The sequence below is a fragment of the Mastomys coucha genome, unplaced genomic scaffold (genome assembly GCF_008632895.1).
Source record: "Mastomys coucha isolate ucsf_1 unplaced genomic scaffold, UCSF_Mcou_1 pScaffold15, whole genome shotgun sequence".
NCBI lineage: Eukaryota > Metazoa > Chordata > Mammalia > Rodentia > Muridae > Mastomys > Mastomys coucha.
The window spans coordinates 152066285-152084025 of record NW_022196897.1 but is presented as its reverse complement, the minus strand read 5'-3'; the positions used below and the strand labels follow the sequence as shown (position 1 = coordinate 152084025).

Genomic DNA, 17741 nt, shown 5'->3' with positions numbered 1-17741 from the left:
CACACACACACACACCAGCAGCAGATGAGCAGAGCGGAGCGTGTCTGTGACCATCTGCGCGCGCGCGCACACACACACACACACACACACACACACACAATGTTTTGGGGCTGGTGAAATGACTCAATGGTAAAGGCCTCTGCCACAAATTCTGGCAACCTGAGTTCCATTGCCTGAACCCACGTGATAGGATAGAGCCAACTCCCAGAAGCTGATCTCTGTGTTGTTAACGGCCACCTCACTCCCAGGAGAGCATGGGTGGCAGAGCAGAAGTGCAGACAGGGCAGCTCAGCTCACTTTGTTCTTGGTTTGAAGGCCTGGGAGAAGACAAAGGCGCACACTGCACCTGTCGCTTCCCTCCTCCTTCGGAACATGCCATCTGTTGCAGGTCGATCCGTTGAGGAACAGTGGTGAGTGAGCACCTTTAGTGTGTAACTGGGGAGTGAACCCAGAGATGGAGAGGTGCTTTTCCTGGCTGACCTATTATTACCTAAATCATCTCGTTATTCACAAATTATGGGAGAACAACAGATTTGTAAAGTTTTATTACATTTTATTTTGTGTGTGTCTGTCTGCCCAACAGAACAGTACATGACAGACTCTCTGATCACTGTCACGTATCACTGATGGCCATTTTTATAGATGTCTTAGATATCATTTAAATGCTTCCCAGTTAACTTAGATTTGGAGGTTCCCCCAGTATTTTGCTGTTATAAATTACTGTGCATATTAAATAAACACAATTTTGAAATTTTTGATGCTTTCTTTTAGTTTTTTTGTTTGTTTGGGGAGGGGGTCTGTTTTGTTTTGGTCTTTTAAGATGGGATTTCTCTATGTAGCCCTGGAAGTCCTACAACTTTGTAGACCTGGATGGCCTGGAACTCAAGAGATCAGTCTCCTCATTGCTGAAATTAAAGCTGTGCAGCACCATCCCAGCAACATTCTTAAACTGACAATAAAGCTAAAGCCACTACACAAAGGAAGGTGTGACAAACCACTCACAGTGTGCACTGCCCAGCATTTGAGGGTCACACTGCATGTATGGCCAGCCTGGGAACATAAATACTGCAAGTACTAGGCAAGAGCTCTACACCTCCATGAAAGCAAACAGCTCAACCTGAACCGTCATGCCACCAGGTAAGCCTGAACTCTCACATACCAAGAAAATCAAAACCCCATTAGAAAACTGTAAAGCACAGATGTGTGGCCAGCAAACAAGACAAGACAAGCAAGCTGTCGAGGGAGTACAGTGAGAGCCAGTAATCTCTTTTGCCTATCATATTAGTAAATATCTTATTTGTGTGGTCATCTGCCAAAGCCACACAATAGCTCTGAGGGTGGAAAAACTGAAACTACGCATCACGGAAAAACAGCAAGTGCCATCTTCTTTTCTGTAACAAGGTGCTGATGTGATAAACCAGCTACCCAGTTACAAAGTCAAAATAAGTTCACTTCTGTTTTCTGTAAGACTTTGCTTTGACCATGTCCTGACCCCGTTTTTCTGGAATTTGACACGTTCCACATCCTATCCCCTAACCTTCGCCCTAATCAGATGCTCTGCCAAATAATTCTGAACGTTCTGTCAAGTTCTTACAGAATGGAAAACCCTTGAAGACCCCCTACACTAGAAGTTTTGAGGCTCTCTCATAAACCCCATCTTCCCCTATGTTCAATGCTATTTTCTCAAACCCTGCTATAGAGAAATAGCCCTGTCTGGAAGAAAATAAAGCTTGCTTTTAATTTGGCCAAAGACTGTGAATAATGGTCCTTACGCTCATTTGGTAGAATGAACATATATGCTACCTTGCCTTTAAATCCTGGAACCCTGTGACTTTCCTGACTTAGCTTCCAGAGCAGGTGGGACACCAGACACATAAACCAGGTCTTTCATCTTTCTCTTGGGATAGAAAGAGACATAGGTAATCTTCATCAGCTGCACAGTAGACAGCATCCACGATAAGATGAGATTACAGCTACAGATCCCACAAAGGCTGAAGGATGGCCTGACACACAGAGCAAAGCCCACAGATGAGACCTTGATAATTGACAATGATGGGGACTGCTGCCCTTTTAAGCATGCACACACACTCATGGTTATGCATGTATGTACTGCTTTAGGTCTGAAAGTATCTATCCACAAGTGACTAACAGTGCCCCTTTGCTGCTCTTCAGATCTGACAGTATCTGTCCACAAGTGACCACCATGCCCCTTTGCTGCTTACAGAGGTTTTGTCCATGGTTTTGTCATATCCTCTCCATTTGTCAGAATTTGTTTTTGTTGTTGTTTGGGTTTTGAGGTAGGGTCTCACTATGTAACTTTAGATGGTTTGGAACTTGCTATAAACACCAGGCTTGCCTTGAACTCAACCCAGCCTCTGACTCCCACAGTGCTGGGACTGAAAGCGAGCACCACCACACTAGGTACGTTTGCTCACCAGAGCTGTAGAAAGAGACCTGTACCCAGCAAATGGGAAGAACGTCGTCAGACTAAATGCAGTATGGTCCTTAGCACCAGGGTCAGGGGCCACGCACAGACACACCCACAGACATACAGACACATAGACACAGACAGATGCACACACAGACACCTACACACAGACAAAAACACACACCCAGACACACCCACAGACACACCTACACACACAGACACACACACACACGTACCCCAAATTTAGCTGCTCTTCAGTGTTAGGGCTAGGTGTCACATCTCTGAAGTTGGACAAAGCTACTCAGCATCTCTCCATCCACCTTTGAAGACGGGTTGGAGAAATGGCTCCATGTTTGGGAGTGTGGCTGATCCTCCAGAGGATCAAAGTTCAGTTTCCAACAGCCACACCAGGCAGCTGACAACTGCCTGTAACTCCACAAGAGTTTAGGAGATCCAGAGCCCTCTCTGGCTTCCACAGCATGCATGTGGCAGCACATAAACAATCCCATACAATTCCTCAGGTATGGGGGCTGGAGAGATGGCTCAGTGCTTAAGAGTACTGACTGATCTTCCAAAGGACCCAGGTTCAATTCCTGGCACCACATGACAGCTCACAACTGTCCGTAACTCCAGTTCCAGGGGATATGATACCCCCACACACAGGATGTAAGAAGCCAATGTGAATAAAATAAAAATATATAAATCATAAAAAAGAACAATTCCTCAGGTATGTATGTTTAGTTCCCCACCAGCAACCAAGGCCTCCCCTGGAAGGGGAGGAAATCTAAACATTGCCCAATACAGCGTAAATAGAAGTAACCATCTACAACATTTCAAAAATATTTGTGATGCTGAGCATGGTGGCACATCCTTTTAATCCCAGCACTGGAGAGGTAGAGGCAAGTGGATTTGAGTTCAAGGCTAGCCTGGTCTACAGAGTTCCAAGATATCCAGAAGGCTACACAGAGAAATCCTATCTTTCTCGAAAAACAAAAACTTGTGAAAGTATAGTTTCATGAGATAAGTATACAAATAGGCAAGAGACAACAATGCCTAATTTGCCATTGTAAACCGTTTTTATATTTGGCCTGCCTCACCAGCACACCTGGAACACCTGACAGTTTAGCTACAGACTGAAGAAAAAGGTAAATAGCATTTGATGGGGCTAAGAGATGGCTCTGGACAAGGACCCAGGTTCAGGTCCTAGAACCCACATTTTAGCTCAGAACCATCTTTAAGTCCAACCCTAAAGTAACATTTACATGCTTCTAACATCTACATGCTAGCACACACATGTTCTCTCTCTCTCTCTGTGTGTGTGTGTATGCACACAAGCAAAACATTCACATACAAAATAAAGTTAAATTAATAAATCAAAAATTTTTTAAATTAGGTGATTATCATTAGGGCCGGAGATACGGATGCTCTTCTAGAGAACTGGGGTCTGTTCCTAGAACCCATATGGTAGCTCTCAGCAGTCTGTAACTTCAGTCCCAAAGAATCTAAAACTTAAGCCGGGCGGTGGTGGCACACGCCTTTAATCCCAGCACTTGGGAGGCAGAGGCAGGTGGATTTCTAAGTTTGAGGCCAGCCTAGTCTACAGAGTGAGTTCCAGGACAGCCAGGGCTACACAGAGAAACCCTGTCTCGAAAAAACAAAAAACAAAAAACAAAAAAAACCAAAAAAACAAAACAAAACAAAACAAAAAAACAAAAAGAATCTAAAACTTTCTTCTGGCTTCCGTAGGCACCAAAATGCATAGAGTACACAAATATACATTTAAACAAATACCCATAAACATAAAATAACTTTTTAAAATAAAGTTAAACTAAAAAATGTAAGTAAGCAGCATTCTTAAAACTGTAGTGTCTTCGTTAGATGTTTCTCTGGCTGTAGTAAACAAGGGACAGATACTCACTTTCTCACAAGTAACACAAAGGTACACACTGTCTTATTGTAAGCTGTTTGTCTCCAATATGCAGACATACTCACTGCTGCGCTCTGCCATTCCCACACTGACTGCAACTCACCTGATTCACGAGCTCAGGAATTCCCAAGGCCCTGTCGATCTCCTCCAGGCCGGTGGCATCTGTGTTGCTCAGGAGTGTGTGCAGCTGGTCCAGCAGAGCTCTCTCATCGCTCTGGCCTTCTGGATTAGAAGGTGGCCCAAGCAGATCATCCAGAGAATTCCTAAGAAGAGGCCTAAAGAGAGACTTGAATCAGCTCCAATGCGGCTGGGTTGGAGTTGGTAAGGATCTATGGTCCACACCCAGGGCCACAAAGAAACAAAACAGTGTTCTTCTGATGGTGGTGTTCTTGTTTAGGCTTTTAAGTTTTCTGAAAGTAGCCTCAAACTCACCAATCTCTCCTGTTAGTGCTAAATTAAATGCTGAGAGTTCTACAATGCCCACATTGGCACTGAAGTACACACTATAAGATGTATGTGTTTCAGGGGCTGGAGAGATGCCTCAGCAGTTAGGAGCACTGACTGCTCTTCCAGAGGTCCTGAGTTCAATTCCCAGCAACCACATGGTGGCTCACAACCATCTGTAATGGGAGCTGACACCCTCTTCTGGTGTGTCTGAAGACAGCTACAGTGCACTCACATAAATAAAATAAATCTTTAAAAAAGAAAAAAAAAAAAAGAAAGAAAAGAAAAAGAAAAAAAGATGTGTCTCAGCTGACCTCTGGCCTCTGCATAAGCACAGAATTTTTAAAAAGAAGGCATGGGCAGGGACATTTCTCAGTGGTAGTTTATTAAACAAAACTAAAATGTAGAATGAACTCCTGGTCTTTTCTTTCTTAATATAAAAAAACAAAAGTAAAAGATAGCAAACAGTTCACTCCCGTCCATACTACTGAAATGTTGGAGATGATTCTAGAAAATAATTATCCATTATTCAAAAAGTTAATCTTTAGAGGATGGAGAGATGGCTCAGCAGTTGTGGGTTCAGTTCCCAGCACGCACATGAAGGCTCCACATGTACTCCAGCAGCGGGTATCTGATACCCTCTTCTCGCCTCCATGGACACTGTACACACATGATGCACAGGCGTACATGAAGGCAAACACTCATACACATTTTTAATTTTTATTTTCCAAAAAAACTGAGGCACAGTATCTGAATAGCACTTATAAACCTGTGAGAACACGTCTTTCCCAACGCATTTCCCACTAACGCGTTCTGCTCCTGGGGAGATTACTGTGGAGAGGCCTCCTGAAAGCCTAAAGGCTGGGATGGAGTTCTGCCTCCTCCCCCAACCCCCAGAAGCCGCTGCTCATTGCACCAGCAGATGGTAAAGTCAACAACACGCCTCCCACATTCTTCCAGGGTTGTTTCTGCTTAGACTCTTAAATCCAATGCAAGCATTCCCACATCACAAAATAAAACCCTACCTATTTTGAGAGCCATGAGGACCTTGTTCCATAGACAGCACACCCTCTGGCCAGGAGCCTGGTTGGTTAGATGGCACTGCTGGGCTGTAGGGACTGACCCCCATTCCTATGGGAATCTCACCAGTTCCTGGGGAAGCAAAACACAATTTTCAGCCAGGTGGTGGCACACACCTTTAATCCCACACTTACAAGGCAGAGCCAGGTGGATCTCTTGAGTTCTCAAGGTCAGCCTGGTCTACAGAGTGAATCCCAGGTCAGCCAAGACTACAAAGGGAAACCCTGTATTCAATCCTACCCCCACGCCCCCAAAAAAGCAATTTTCATTTTTTATTGAAAGGGATAGCTTACTCATTTGAAGCATCTGTTGTTGTTGCTGCTGCTGCTGTTGTTGCTGCTGCTGCTGCTGCTGCAAGGTGGGTCTTGTGCCTGGCAGTCTATTAGAACGAAGTGGCAGGGTAGGCACCGAGCCCCCCATGGCAGGTCTTGGTAAAGCAGCACTGTAGTCTGCCCTTCCCAGGGGACTTGAAGCCAGAGGTTCCATCCTGCTGGCCCTCGAGTTAGCTACACCCCAGTCTCCTGAGGAAGAAGTTGGAGTCACAGGAACGTTTCTGTTTGGTCCACCTAAAATAGATAGGGCTCATCAGATCTTACCCAACACATAACACAAAAGCCCTTTTTGCCCTGGGAGAACCATTATTTACTACTGTAGCTGAGGTGGCCATCCTGAGTAGGGCTGGCCGACTATAAAGACAGTATCTAGAAGCCTCACCCACACGTTTGTTACAGGTTAGAAAGATGGCCTGAACCAATGGGATATTTAAGAGATACCATGGTCCATGGAAGGAACAATATTAACAATATATTAATAATAAATTAAAATATTAAGGTTGTTACTTGAGCTCAATGTTTAAGGAAACGACCACACTTAGACATGACCTACCCATATTGGCACCATAATTCTCCTGACTATCCATCATTCTTGGATTCCCAGCCAGTGTGGCCTGTTTTGGTAACACAGGGAAAGCACTGACATTCTTTACTGGCGGACCTGAGCCAACAGATACAGGGCTATCTAGAGACACCGTTCGGTTATATGGAGGACGAACAGACTGCACAGGCTGTGGACCTCTCAAACCTGTTGAAAACACAGAAGCTTGCCACATTAGTATCCCTTTCTGACTCGATATTTAAATAATCAAGTGCAAGAAACAAACAAACACCACTAAGCCCCCCACAAAGTCTTTCTCATAAAACCAAACGCTACCATTTTCTTTTACAAAATAAATATTTGTATCAAAAAGAAAAGATAAAAAAGCCAAAATTCCAAATAAAGTACAAACAATAATCTGTATGATGGTCAAAGTGCTAACATTCAGCTATAGTCCAATATGGCCAAGTCTGACAAGGCACATGCTGGGCACTGAGGCTGGGTAGATCATGTTTAACAAGCATAAGACTCTGCATGCAGATGCCCAACACCACAAAGGAAGGAGAAAGACAGAAAGAGAAAATGGACAGATGTTTTTAATTCCTAGAGATGCTTCCACACACATACTTATAAAGCATATTCTCTACTTACAATTTTACAATTAAAAAAAAAAGTTGAGCTTCCAATTAAATAGGAAATAAGTGTTAAGTTTCTTCCTGACCTCTTTGACTAATATGACTAGTCAGTTTAGGAAACAGTACGATTGAAGATAACGGAACGCTCTTGCAAAAAATGGAAGAAAGGAGGGAGGAAGGGAGGGAGGGGGGAGGGAAGAAAAAGAAAGAAGGGGGGTGGATACCACGCCTTTAGTCCCAGCACTCAGGAGGCAGAGGCAGATGAGTCTCTGATTTCAAGGTCAGGGTTACCATTTCTCAAAGAAAGAGAGGGGAGGAGGGGAGTCTGATGCAAAAGATAGAAAGAAACAAAGAAGGGGGAAAGAGAAGAGAAGAGAGAGTAGAAGTAACCTGCATGAGATGACTATAAATTATTCGGGTTTTAGCTCATACAACTTGGCTTTGATAGTACACTGAGTGGACACCCTACAATAGGGAAGGGTTCATGTAAAGACCAAAACAACGACAAGAGGCACCTCTGGGGTTAAATACAAGAACCTTCTTTAAGGACCAAAAATAATGTGTTTAATCCAGTTTGGGTCTTTTAATCCAATTCTCCATGTTTAAGAAATCTACCCCAAAGCCCAGGTATGTATTCTATAGGAATCATGGTTACTGGCAGATTAATTAGAAGGGAAACCTGAGAGGGACCAGTCAGACAGCTAGCTGCCAACTTGATGGTCTAAGTCCCACCCACCCCAGGACACACATGCTAGCAGAGGAGAGCCGCTTCCTCAAGATGTCCTTTGACCCCATGCTGCAGCACAGGCATGGACACACACACACACTTAATTATTAAAAAGGAAAAGGAAGGCAGGAAAATGACTGACACAGTATTAATGGGTGCAAGAACCTGGAAAGGCAGAGTATGCATTCTGAAGTTACAAGCACTGCTGCTTCGTGGTCTTGGTGTGAGTGAACATGCACCCGTACTGAGAAACTTGAGTGAGGCATATCTGGGTCCCAGAACTGGGACAGTGGAGTTCAGTGGGTAAGTCTCTGACCAGCCCAGGCTCCTCACAAAGACCATGTCTCAAACTCCCACCCAACCTCACCCTTTAAAAAAGAAAAGCTCTGGTTTCTCCTTACCCAGAGAACTTGGTCCTGTAAACACTTGCTGTTTGGCCCCTGGGTGACTGCCATTTGTAGGATTGTTATAGAAGTCAGAACTAGTCAAATCTCCAAGAATGGCATCTAGATTATCCAGGTCTCCCGATACCTGAAAATGAGCCTTTTAAAATTATTCTGCATGTAACACCAGATGCAGCTATCAAGGCATCAGCAAAAGAAACACCAAACAGGAACCAACAACAGTGATGCTGGGCGTGGTTGAATCCGAGACAGCCAGAGACAGCCAGTGAGACTCTCTCCCTTTCAAAGAAAACAGATCAACAACAGCAAAGCAAACAAACAAAACAAAAAATAAGAGTCAAGGATTTAGCTCAGTGACAGAGCACTTGCCTAGCAAGCGCAAGGCCCTGGATCCTTAGCTCTGGGGGAAAAAAAACCAGCAACAACCCCCAAGCTGTTACCTGAGATAATAATGCCCAGGCCAAAGGCCACCCTCATCTCCACCTTCACTGCAGGCTTAGCCCTTGTGATAAACCCCTGGACTCTGCCGGCCCACACTGCACGTTCTGCTCTGCACGTTTCCCACAACAGGTGGCTAAGGAGGAGTCATCCTTAGTGGCAGAAGCCTCCATCTACTTTTCTGAGAATGTATTGGAGAGTGGTATTTAACAAGGTATTCACAGGCACGCGGTGAGGGACCCTGCTACCAGATACAGTGAAGGGAGGCCTGTGTCTATCCTACAAAACACTCGCTTTCTCATTCTCCCTAGAAGAGCGCTTACGCAGGGTTAGCAAGATGCATTGTAGAATGTGTTCACATGCATGAACTCTCACTCCTGAGGGGGAAAAGTGATGCTGATAAATTCAAACTTTCTAATAACATCTACCATGTCCTTAACAGCCTAATCTGCTCCTTCCAACCATTTCCATGAAAATGCTTCTAACTGCCTCTGAACACTTATCTCTAGGCCAGAAAGATGGCTCGGCATGGAAAGACCCGTGCCGAGCAAATCTGGCACCGTGAGTTCAACCTCCAGCCCCACAATGGAAGGCTTGCACACACCACTCTCTCACACACAAAAACGCTCGCTCTCACGTGCGCGCGCTCTCTCTTTCTCTCTCTCACACACACACACACACACACTCAAAACCCTCTCAAAAGCCGGGCGGTGGTGGCGCACGCCTTTAATCCCAGCACTTGGGAGGCAGAGGCAGGTGGATTTCTGAGTTCGAGGCCAGCCTGGTCTACAGAGTGAGTTCCAGGACAGCCAGGGCTATACAGAGAAACCCTGTCTCAAAAAACCAAAAAAAAAAAAAAAAAAAAAAAAAAAAAAAACCCTCTCAAACACAGACACACTCTCTCAAATATACACAGTAACTATATAATGAATGAATCCTCAAAGTTATACTTCAATTAAAAACAACTTATAATGTTGTTATAAACAATTGTAGTGTGTAACAATTTACAATGTTATATACTACAAATGCAATGTTTATAACACAGAAATGAAGAGACAAATGATGGGCTGGAACAGAGGCTATCTTACCTCCTCACTTGTCTCTGTCTTAATTTTGGGGTCTTTCTCTTGGCCGGAGCTGGGATTGGTGGAGCAGCTGCATTGACTCAGTTTACTGTCCCCTCCGTCTGCTTGGGGCTGCAGCTCTTTGGCAAGCACATCACTGGGGTCGTCCCTGTCCAGCAGGTATCTAAGAAGGGCATTATTCTCCTTCTTCTTGGGGCTCAGCTGCTCCTGCCTGACACTCCCTTCTCCACAGGAAGCAGTACTGCTGGTGTCTTTCCCAGTGGCCTCTGCGGTGATCTTGGCGACCTCCGCTGGGGAGTTGCCGTTCTGCAGCAGCTTGTGCAAAATCCGGTGTTTCTCTTGCAACAGAGACCCGTGCACATTGGAGGTGGAAGACACCGTTCCTGATGTTGAGGATGACACTCCAGAGGGGCTGGTGACACTAATGGAAGAGTCTTTGCAATTTGAATCCAGGGGAGAGTTGGTTAAGGAGGAATGGCCTGGGTCATCGGAGGAGCATGTGAGTAACTGCAGCAGTTTCTTGTGGCCTTTGCTTTCCAGGGGTCCCCTGGGAGCCTCTGACATCTCCCCACTGCTCTCCTTGCTTTCTTTGTCACTGGGGTGATCTCTACTGTTTGACTGACACACCGAACTCTCCACTGGGTTCTGTTCACAATATAAGCCTAGGGGGCTCTTGGAATCCTGACTACTAGCTTTACTTGGCTGGCTTATATTCATATTGGGAGAGTTATCCAGTCTGGGGCCTGGTGAAGACAGAGTAGACAAAAGAGAGGTCCCCACGCCTTCACTGATGGCTTGCAAGGCACTGAGGGAGCTGCTGGAAAAGCTGTGGCTCCCTGTGTTGCCAGAAGGTCCCATGGGAGAGTGTGCACCTACATATGGAGAAAGGTCAGGAGAGACTGTCAGACACAACCTCTAAGTTCCTATTACAAAAGACAGTAAGGGAGGAAAAAAAACAGAAGCAAAAGAAAATGCAACTGTGGATACCTGCAGCAGGAGAGAACTGGTGGGAGGCCATCTTTGGGCTCCCACGGTTACGTGGCGAAATCATGATGTTCTGCTGGTTGGCGCCAAGCCCAGGGCTGCCATGTGGGGGACTGCTCATGCTGATGCCATAGCTGTTGTTCTGGTAGGAAGATGGGGACTGCAGGCCCTGTGCTGGGGTCAGGGAGGCTACGCTGCTAGAAGCCCCATACCTAGCTCCACCCATCTGCCCTGCATTGCTGGGGTCTGCCACGCCATAGGTTCGGCTGCCCAACATCTGTACATTCTGATTTGGAGACATGCTCATGCCACACCCTGCTGCAGGAGGCCGTATGCCTTGTCCAACAGGATTTGGATTTGGTCTATATCCATTCTGTTCTCTGCAAACAAACACACAGAAGTTTTCCTTTAAAACCACAGCAATGCACAAAGGGAAGCAAGAGAGCAGGAGAGAGCTGCGTAGGAGCGTAACACTAGGAGTCACTCCATACCAAGTGGTAAAGCCAATTTAGGTGCTACACCAAGTCAACCCAGCAACACTTTGCTTTGCTTTTCTATTTTATAGATTTAATTTCGTGTATACTGGTATTTTGTCTGTATTTGTGTATATTCACCATATGCATGCCTACTGCCTACAGAGGTCAGAAGGTGGCACTGGATCCCTTGGAACTAGAGTCAGCATATGGGTGCTATGAGTCAGATCTTCTGCAAGAATAGGTGCTCTTAATAACTGAGCCATTTCTCTAGCCCCTAATTTTCCTGTTTTTATACAGTACTGGGGATTCAGAGTCTCCTGAATGCTAAGCAAGCTCTCCAATACTGAGCTGTACGCCAAAGACCATCACATTGGTATTTTGAATCAGGGTCTCATCTCACAAAGTTACTAAGTCTAGCCTTGAATTCATTCATTAACTCAGTCAGGCCCAGAACTTGAGATCCTGCTGCCTTGGCCTCCCATGTAGCTAGGATAACAGGCCACACCACCAGATCTACAATATGGTATTTGTTTGTTTTTTTGTCATTGTTGTTTGGTTTTTGTTTTTTATTCGTTGTTTGTTTTGAGATGGGTCTCACGTAGCCTATGGTAGCTTCAAAGTCACTATGAAGCCAAAGATTTTTTTTTGCCTCTACCTCCCAAGTCCTAGGAAGCACAGGAGTCTACTACCATACCCGGTTTATACCATGCTGGGAACTGAACCTGGGCATCATGCAAGGAAGACATTTTACCCGCTAAGCAGAATCCCTAACAGTTTTAAATGAGCCAGAAGATGTAAATGAGTGACATGAGCACTAAGTGGCTCTGACAGTCATGTGATGTCCAGCTTCCAAGGCCTCAATAGCTGACCATACCTGGGGTGCCCGGAAGGGTGCGCCGACTCCTTAAGACAACCAATGACTGAAGAGTTCCTATGCAGTCTGTCCACCATTAATAACATGAGTAGTTACTACCTGTTAGTACCTAGGAGCTACATTATGTTTTACTTTCTATTCAAAATCCACTCCCTGGAAGCAATGTAAATATGACACTAGAAATGAAAGGTAACAAGTACCCATTACTCTCTGAGCATACCACCAACCTCACCGCCCCCAACACACACACACACTAACCTTGCCTCATCCCCCTCCCACATCAATCTCGGCTCATACACACACACACACACACACACACACACACACACACACAACCTCGCCTCATCCCCATACATACACACCCTGGCCTTATCCACAAAACGATTATTTAGTGGAAAATACTAACTTGTAAATAAAAAATATAACCTTAAAGAAAACATACTCTGAAGAACCTAAATTCACTTCATGAAATCCAAGAGCTTCCCTGCCTTTCCTCCCTGCAAATCAACAGCAAAGCATCATGGGGAAAGGGTGCTTTAGTGTCATCACCTCTGAAGAAAGTGGGTCGAGACGAAACCATGACGATCATTCGTTACAGGATTGCGGAAGAGTTTGCTTTTTGTCTGCGCACTCACAATAGTTCCATCAGCCAATGAGAAGCGGTACACTGGGGTCTCTGCGTGGCCATGAATATAAGCTGTGGGGGCGGGGGGAGCATCCTGTTACTCGTATCTGAGACTAGGCCAATGCATACAGAAACAGACGAGAAGAAATCACACTTCAAGTACAAAACTGTGTTAAATCATGTGGACATACACAAAGTATGGAACAGCTATGCTCAGAAACCATTCCCTCTCCTACAACCACCAAAGAGCAGAGCAAGGGCTAACCACGCAGTGAGTGCTTTACAACATCATCAACATCAGTACCAAGATCAACTCCAAATGCCTTACCTTCTTGATAGTGACGCTTCTGGGACCATGACTGCCCATCATTCAGACTGAAGAACCTCTGGATACATCTTCGGATTGTGTCTTCAAAGCCAGGCCTCATGGAAGATCTAAGTGAGTTTGTATCTATATTGACAACCTTTCCTATTAAAGATAAAAACAGAAGATTCTAACCCTGCCTGGAAGAGCTTGCTGCTGCTCGTGCCTAGCCCTTGAGAGTGACCTGAAGGAGACAGTCTCAGTTCTGCCTTTTGTCCTTAGGCACAGCTGGAGGCTGCTCTCTTCTAGTAAGAAGCACTGGAACTTAAAGAAGGGCTATTTGGTTATACTTAGCGTTACTTAGAGGAGAAAATGAGACTGCCAACTCAGAGAGACACAGAAGGTGAGAGCAAGCGCTCAGGAAGAGGCTGATTCCAACAGATCACACAACAAATAGAAATGTACGCCGTGGGGCTGGGGAGAGCCAGATTCACTCTGAGATAACAGGAGGAGAACTAGGTGGAATGGCATGAGCGTGCAAGCTCAGAGCCCACAGGGCAGACAGAGGAGTCCAGGCTGAGAGAGGGATCTCAGTAAAAGTGAAGGTGCTTGCTGAGGACCTGTGTCCCATGTGTGGAGCCCCAGGTGGAAGAATAGTGACCTTGTGACAAGTGCACACACTCTTGCACTCGGAGAACCAGAGGAATAAGAACACTTTGTAAAAGGATGGTCCTACCAGAGAGGTCGTGCCTGGTAATAAAGCTCTCGGGACTGGATGGGAATGGCCGTTCTGCAGTCACACGGCGAGCCACACAGATCATGCAGCACTGCAAGTCTACAACAAAAGGTCACCAGGTCAGATTAGAGTGGCTTTAGCTGTGACTAACAGGCAACCAGAGACACAGCATCAATAGGATGGGCGTGGGCCGACTCTCACCTTCCCCTTCTTCCAGCATGCTGCGAGGCTGGGACAGGGCAAAGCACTGCATCGTTTCATATCTCTGACGCGGTTCAGGACTGGCATTCATGTCTTCCAAAATGTCGTGTGTTTTCATCAACATACGACAATTAAATGTATGGCTTTTTTGTCTCTGGTTCTCATTAGTCCAAGAAACTCCATTAACTTTGAAAAACAAATTAAAATTTGAAGACAAATTGAAATTATTCTTTATAAGCCAGGTAATAGTCAGTCAAAAACTATCAAAAACTCAAGCTAGAGTTGGGCCTTGCTCTTTGGAGAGAGCCTGGGTTCAGTTCCCAGAACCCACATGGGGGTAGAGTCATTCACAACTCCACTTCCAAGGAACCTGATGCACTCTGGTGGCCTTGGGCACACACATGATACACTTATATGCGTGCAAGCAAAAGATTCATCATATATACAAAATTTTTTAAAATTCAAGCTAAGGGCTGGAAGAGTGGCTCACTGGTTAAGACCACTTAGTTGCTCTTCCTGGGGACCAGAGCTAGGCAGTTCATAGCACCTTCAACTCCAGCTCCAGATAATCTAATGTCCTCTCTGGCCCCCATGACACTGCAGTAACACATGGTATTCACTCACACAGATACATACATGTAAGGGGTTTTTATATATATAATCTTTTAATCTTTAAGAACTCATGCTATAGAGTGTAGCAGGGCAAGCTGTTGGCCCAGCTACTAAAGGGGCCGAAAAAAGAGGACTGGAGAGCATCCTGGGAGACATGAAACTTTTCATAGAAACAGAAGAACCAAGTCCAGCTATCTCTTCTTACTACTCAACTCTCATGCAGTGACACCTACGTATAACATTTCAGAATGACAGTATCAAGACATCTGAGTAAGTTCAGCCTCACCACAAGTCTCACTGAACATTTGGGCACCATGGAAAACTTTGAGTCCACTGAGGCCACACTGAAAATGTTGCTGGAAATCACTTATTAAGTCTCATTTTCTGGCTTCCTAAAAAGCACATTTAATCTCTTAAGAAATAACTAAGAACAATTAAACATATTTAGAAAACATGTTTATATGCAGGCCAAGTAAGTAGCGCAGCACACATCTATAATCCCAGCAATATGAGACAACACAGAATTAGATGATCATAGATTCAGAGCTAGCCTGGACCACACAGTAGGACTGTAGATTCCAAACTAGCCTGGACCACACAGTAGGATCCCGTCTTCCTCTCAAACAAAATAAAAAGAGCGCACCTGTGGCTTTGGGTACGTGTTTAAGGAAATCCTTCCGGTCTTGCTCATGTAAGATGCTGTAGACACTTGTGTTAACCAGGTCCTCCTGCTTGTACTGCAGATACTGTGTGACATTTTCTGACACAAACACAATGTTTCCATCTCGATTCACCACAAACAGGAAGCCATCCAGTGCCTACAGTGGGATGTGTTCATACTACTATGAAAACCAACCCCACAGAAGCACTAACCTCCTCCCCCCACTTTTGCCAGGGTTCAGGACAGGGTTTGGGTTAGGGTTCTACCTGCAAATAGAGCATTTAAAGGGCCAATAGTACTTAACGAGGAGCCAATCCAATACAACTGGTGTCCTTATAAGGACAGATTAAATAAGAATACACTAGGGAAAAGGCCTTCAGACACGTGGTGAGCCCAGAAGAGAAGACTCGAGAAAGCAACCCTGCCAACACCCTCCATCTTGGTTCCAGTCTTCAAAACTGAAGAAATAGGCTTCTGTTGTCTGAGTCACCTACTCACTGCAGCCTTAGCAGAGGAAGACTACAGCCTTATTTGTAAAGAAAATGTGAGAGGGGCAAGGGTTAGGGGGAATACTAGCCCAACAATTAGAGTCAACTACCAACCATTGGTTCTATTAACATTAACATTCAGGACATTAAAAAAAAAAGTTTAAAAAAAAAAAGGCAGGTAGGAAATGACATATTATATACCCTTAACCCCAAAATTTAGAAAGTAGAACAGGAGTTCAGGCCACCCTGACCTATACTACAAGTTGAAAGATAGCCTGGGCTAACATTACAATGTGTCTTAAAAAAAAAAAATAGCCTGTATGTTTTACCATTTTGTCTCAAAATAAAAAAGAGAGAGAGAAAGTGAAAAAAAATCATTCTTAGTGCTCCCCCAATTCTCCACCTGTTTTCAAGTTAAGCTATAGGAATTACTATCTGTTCCTGAACACGAGATTAAAATGAATGAACAAAGTAGTTGAAATGACTCACTGAAAGAAAGACCAGTTGTCAAGTAAACTTGCTGAAGCGCTCGCCGGCCTGAAGTAGACACTGCACCATGGTTAATCAACTCTTCTCAAGGCAATTACTTTAAAAACATGCACATGTTTAATGTTTGAAATTGCCTCACAAGCTGGGGTGCAGCTCTATCACAGAGCACATGCCTAGCATGCATGAGGCCCGGGGCTTCCCTCCCCAGCACCATAAATAAATTCTCCAAGAATACAGAGCTGAGGGCGGAGGGTGTCACTCCGTGGTAACATGCTTGCCTATTATGGTCACCTAGCAAGTGTGAGGCCCTGGGTTTAATTTCTAACAGGACAAAGAAAAAGTAAAGCTGTAGTGTACTGTACAAGCACTCATGGGAAATTTCATAAAGGGTCTGCACTAGATGCACTAGGTAGCACCTCTGCATGTCACTGACCTGGGAAATTACGAGTGCATGTCACTGACCTGGGAAATTACGAGTGACTCTATCTCACAGAGAGCCTTTGCTTTTGTGTATTCATATTGTATACAGTGCAAATACAGTATTATACATAGCGTCAGGAGGGTATTGTATGATTGCTGTTATACTGAGCTCTGCTCCACAGGGGCAAAAACTCTTTCCTCATTTCCAATGCCTATACACACACACACACACACACACACACACACACACACACGCACACTCTATATAAATCACATAGTAAGCAACCAAAGCACAGCATGCTTTGGACAGCCACAGTCCTCACACCCACCTGGAGTAAGAGCGGTCCTAAGGAGTCTTTATCAATGACCCCCTGCCCTGTAGAAGACACATCAGCTTTTTGAACATCATCATCACTGCAAATAGTTTTTCCTGAAGACACAGAAGGAAGCATCACGTTGAGCAGCGCTATGTCAGTTCTTACACACACACGGGTAGTCTGTACATATACGTGCAGAACACTCACTGGCTGATAAGAGAATGCCTCTCTCTCAGTTTCCCAGGAAGGTAGAAGTCACCCAGTCCCCTTTCTGCTCACGTGCTAGCTCTTAGGCCCCGCTTCCCTCCCACCAGCATTCTGCACTGAGTAGCATCGGTCTTCAGCCAATTCTCTGTCAACTGTTTCTTAAAAGGCAAAGCTGGTCAACTCGTGGGACTTTGGTAAAATCTTACTTCGCATGAGTGAGGCTCTACCCGGTCTCCTTGATCCAAAGGTGTGTGTGTGTATGTGTGTGTGTGTGTGTGTGTGTGTGTGTGTGTGTGTGTGTGTGTG

General features: G+C 45.0%; 1 protein-coding gene across 3 annotated transcripts in view; it reads right to left on the bottom strand.

The window, feature by feature from the left end:
* The window catches only part of Ncoa3 (nuclear receptor coactivator 3), an 85759-nt gene that overhangs the window by 9532 nt on the left and 58486 nt on the right, over positions 1–17741 (bottom strand). For all 3 annotated transcript variants that reach the window (XM_031372797.1, XM_031372796.1, XM_031372798.1), the window contains 13 exons: positions 17241–17341; positions 15497–15671; positions 14242–14427; positions 14041–14139; positions 13329–13469; positions 12925–13072; positions 11029–11405; positions 10045–10913; positions 8516–8645; positions 6765–6959; positions 6173–6445; positions 5825–5951; positions 4459–4630 (listed from right to left, as the gene is read on the bottom strand). In XM_031372797.1, the coding sequence (XP_031228657.1) occupies positions 4459–4630; positions 5825–5951; positions 6173–6445; positions 6765–6959; positions 8516–8645; positions 10045–10913; positions 11029–11405; positions 12925–13072; positions 13329–13469; positions 14041–14139; positions 14242–14427; positions 15497–15671; positions 17241–17341 (2993 nt within the window). The remainder of the gene's footprint in view (positions 1–4458; positions 4631–5824; positions 5952–6172; positions 6446–6764; positions 6960–8515; positions 8646–10044; positions 10914–11028; positions 11406–12924; positions 13073–13328; positions 13470–14040; positions 14140–14241; positions 14428–15496; positions 15672–17240; positions 17342–17741) is intronic.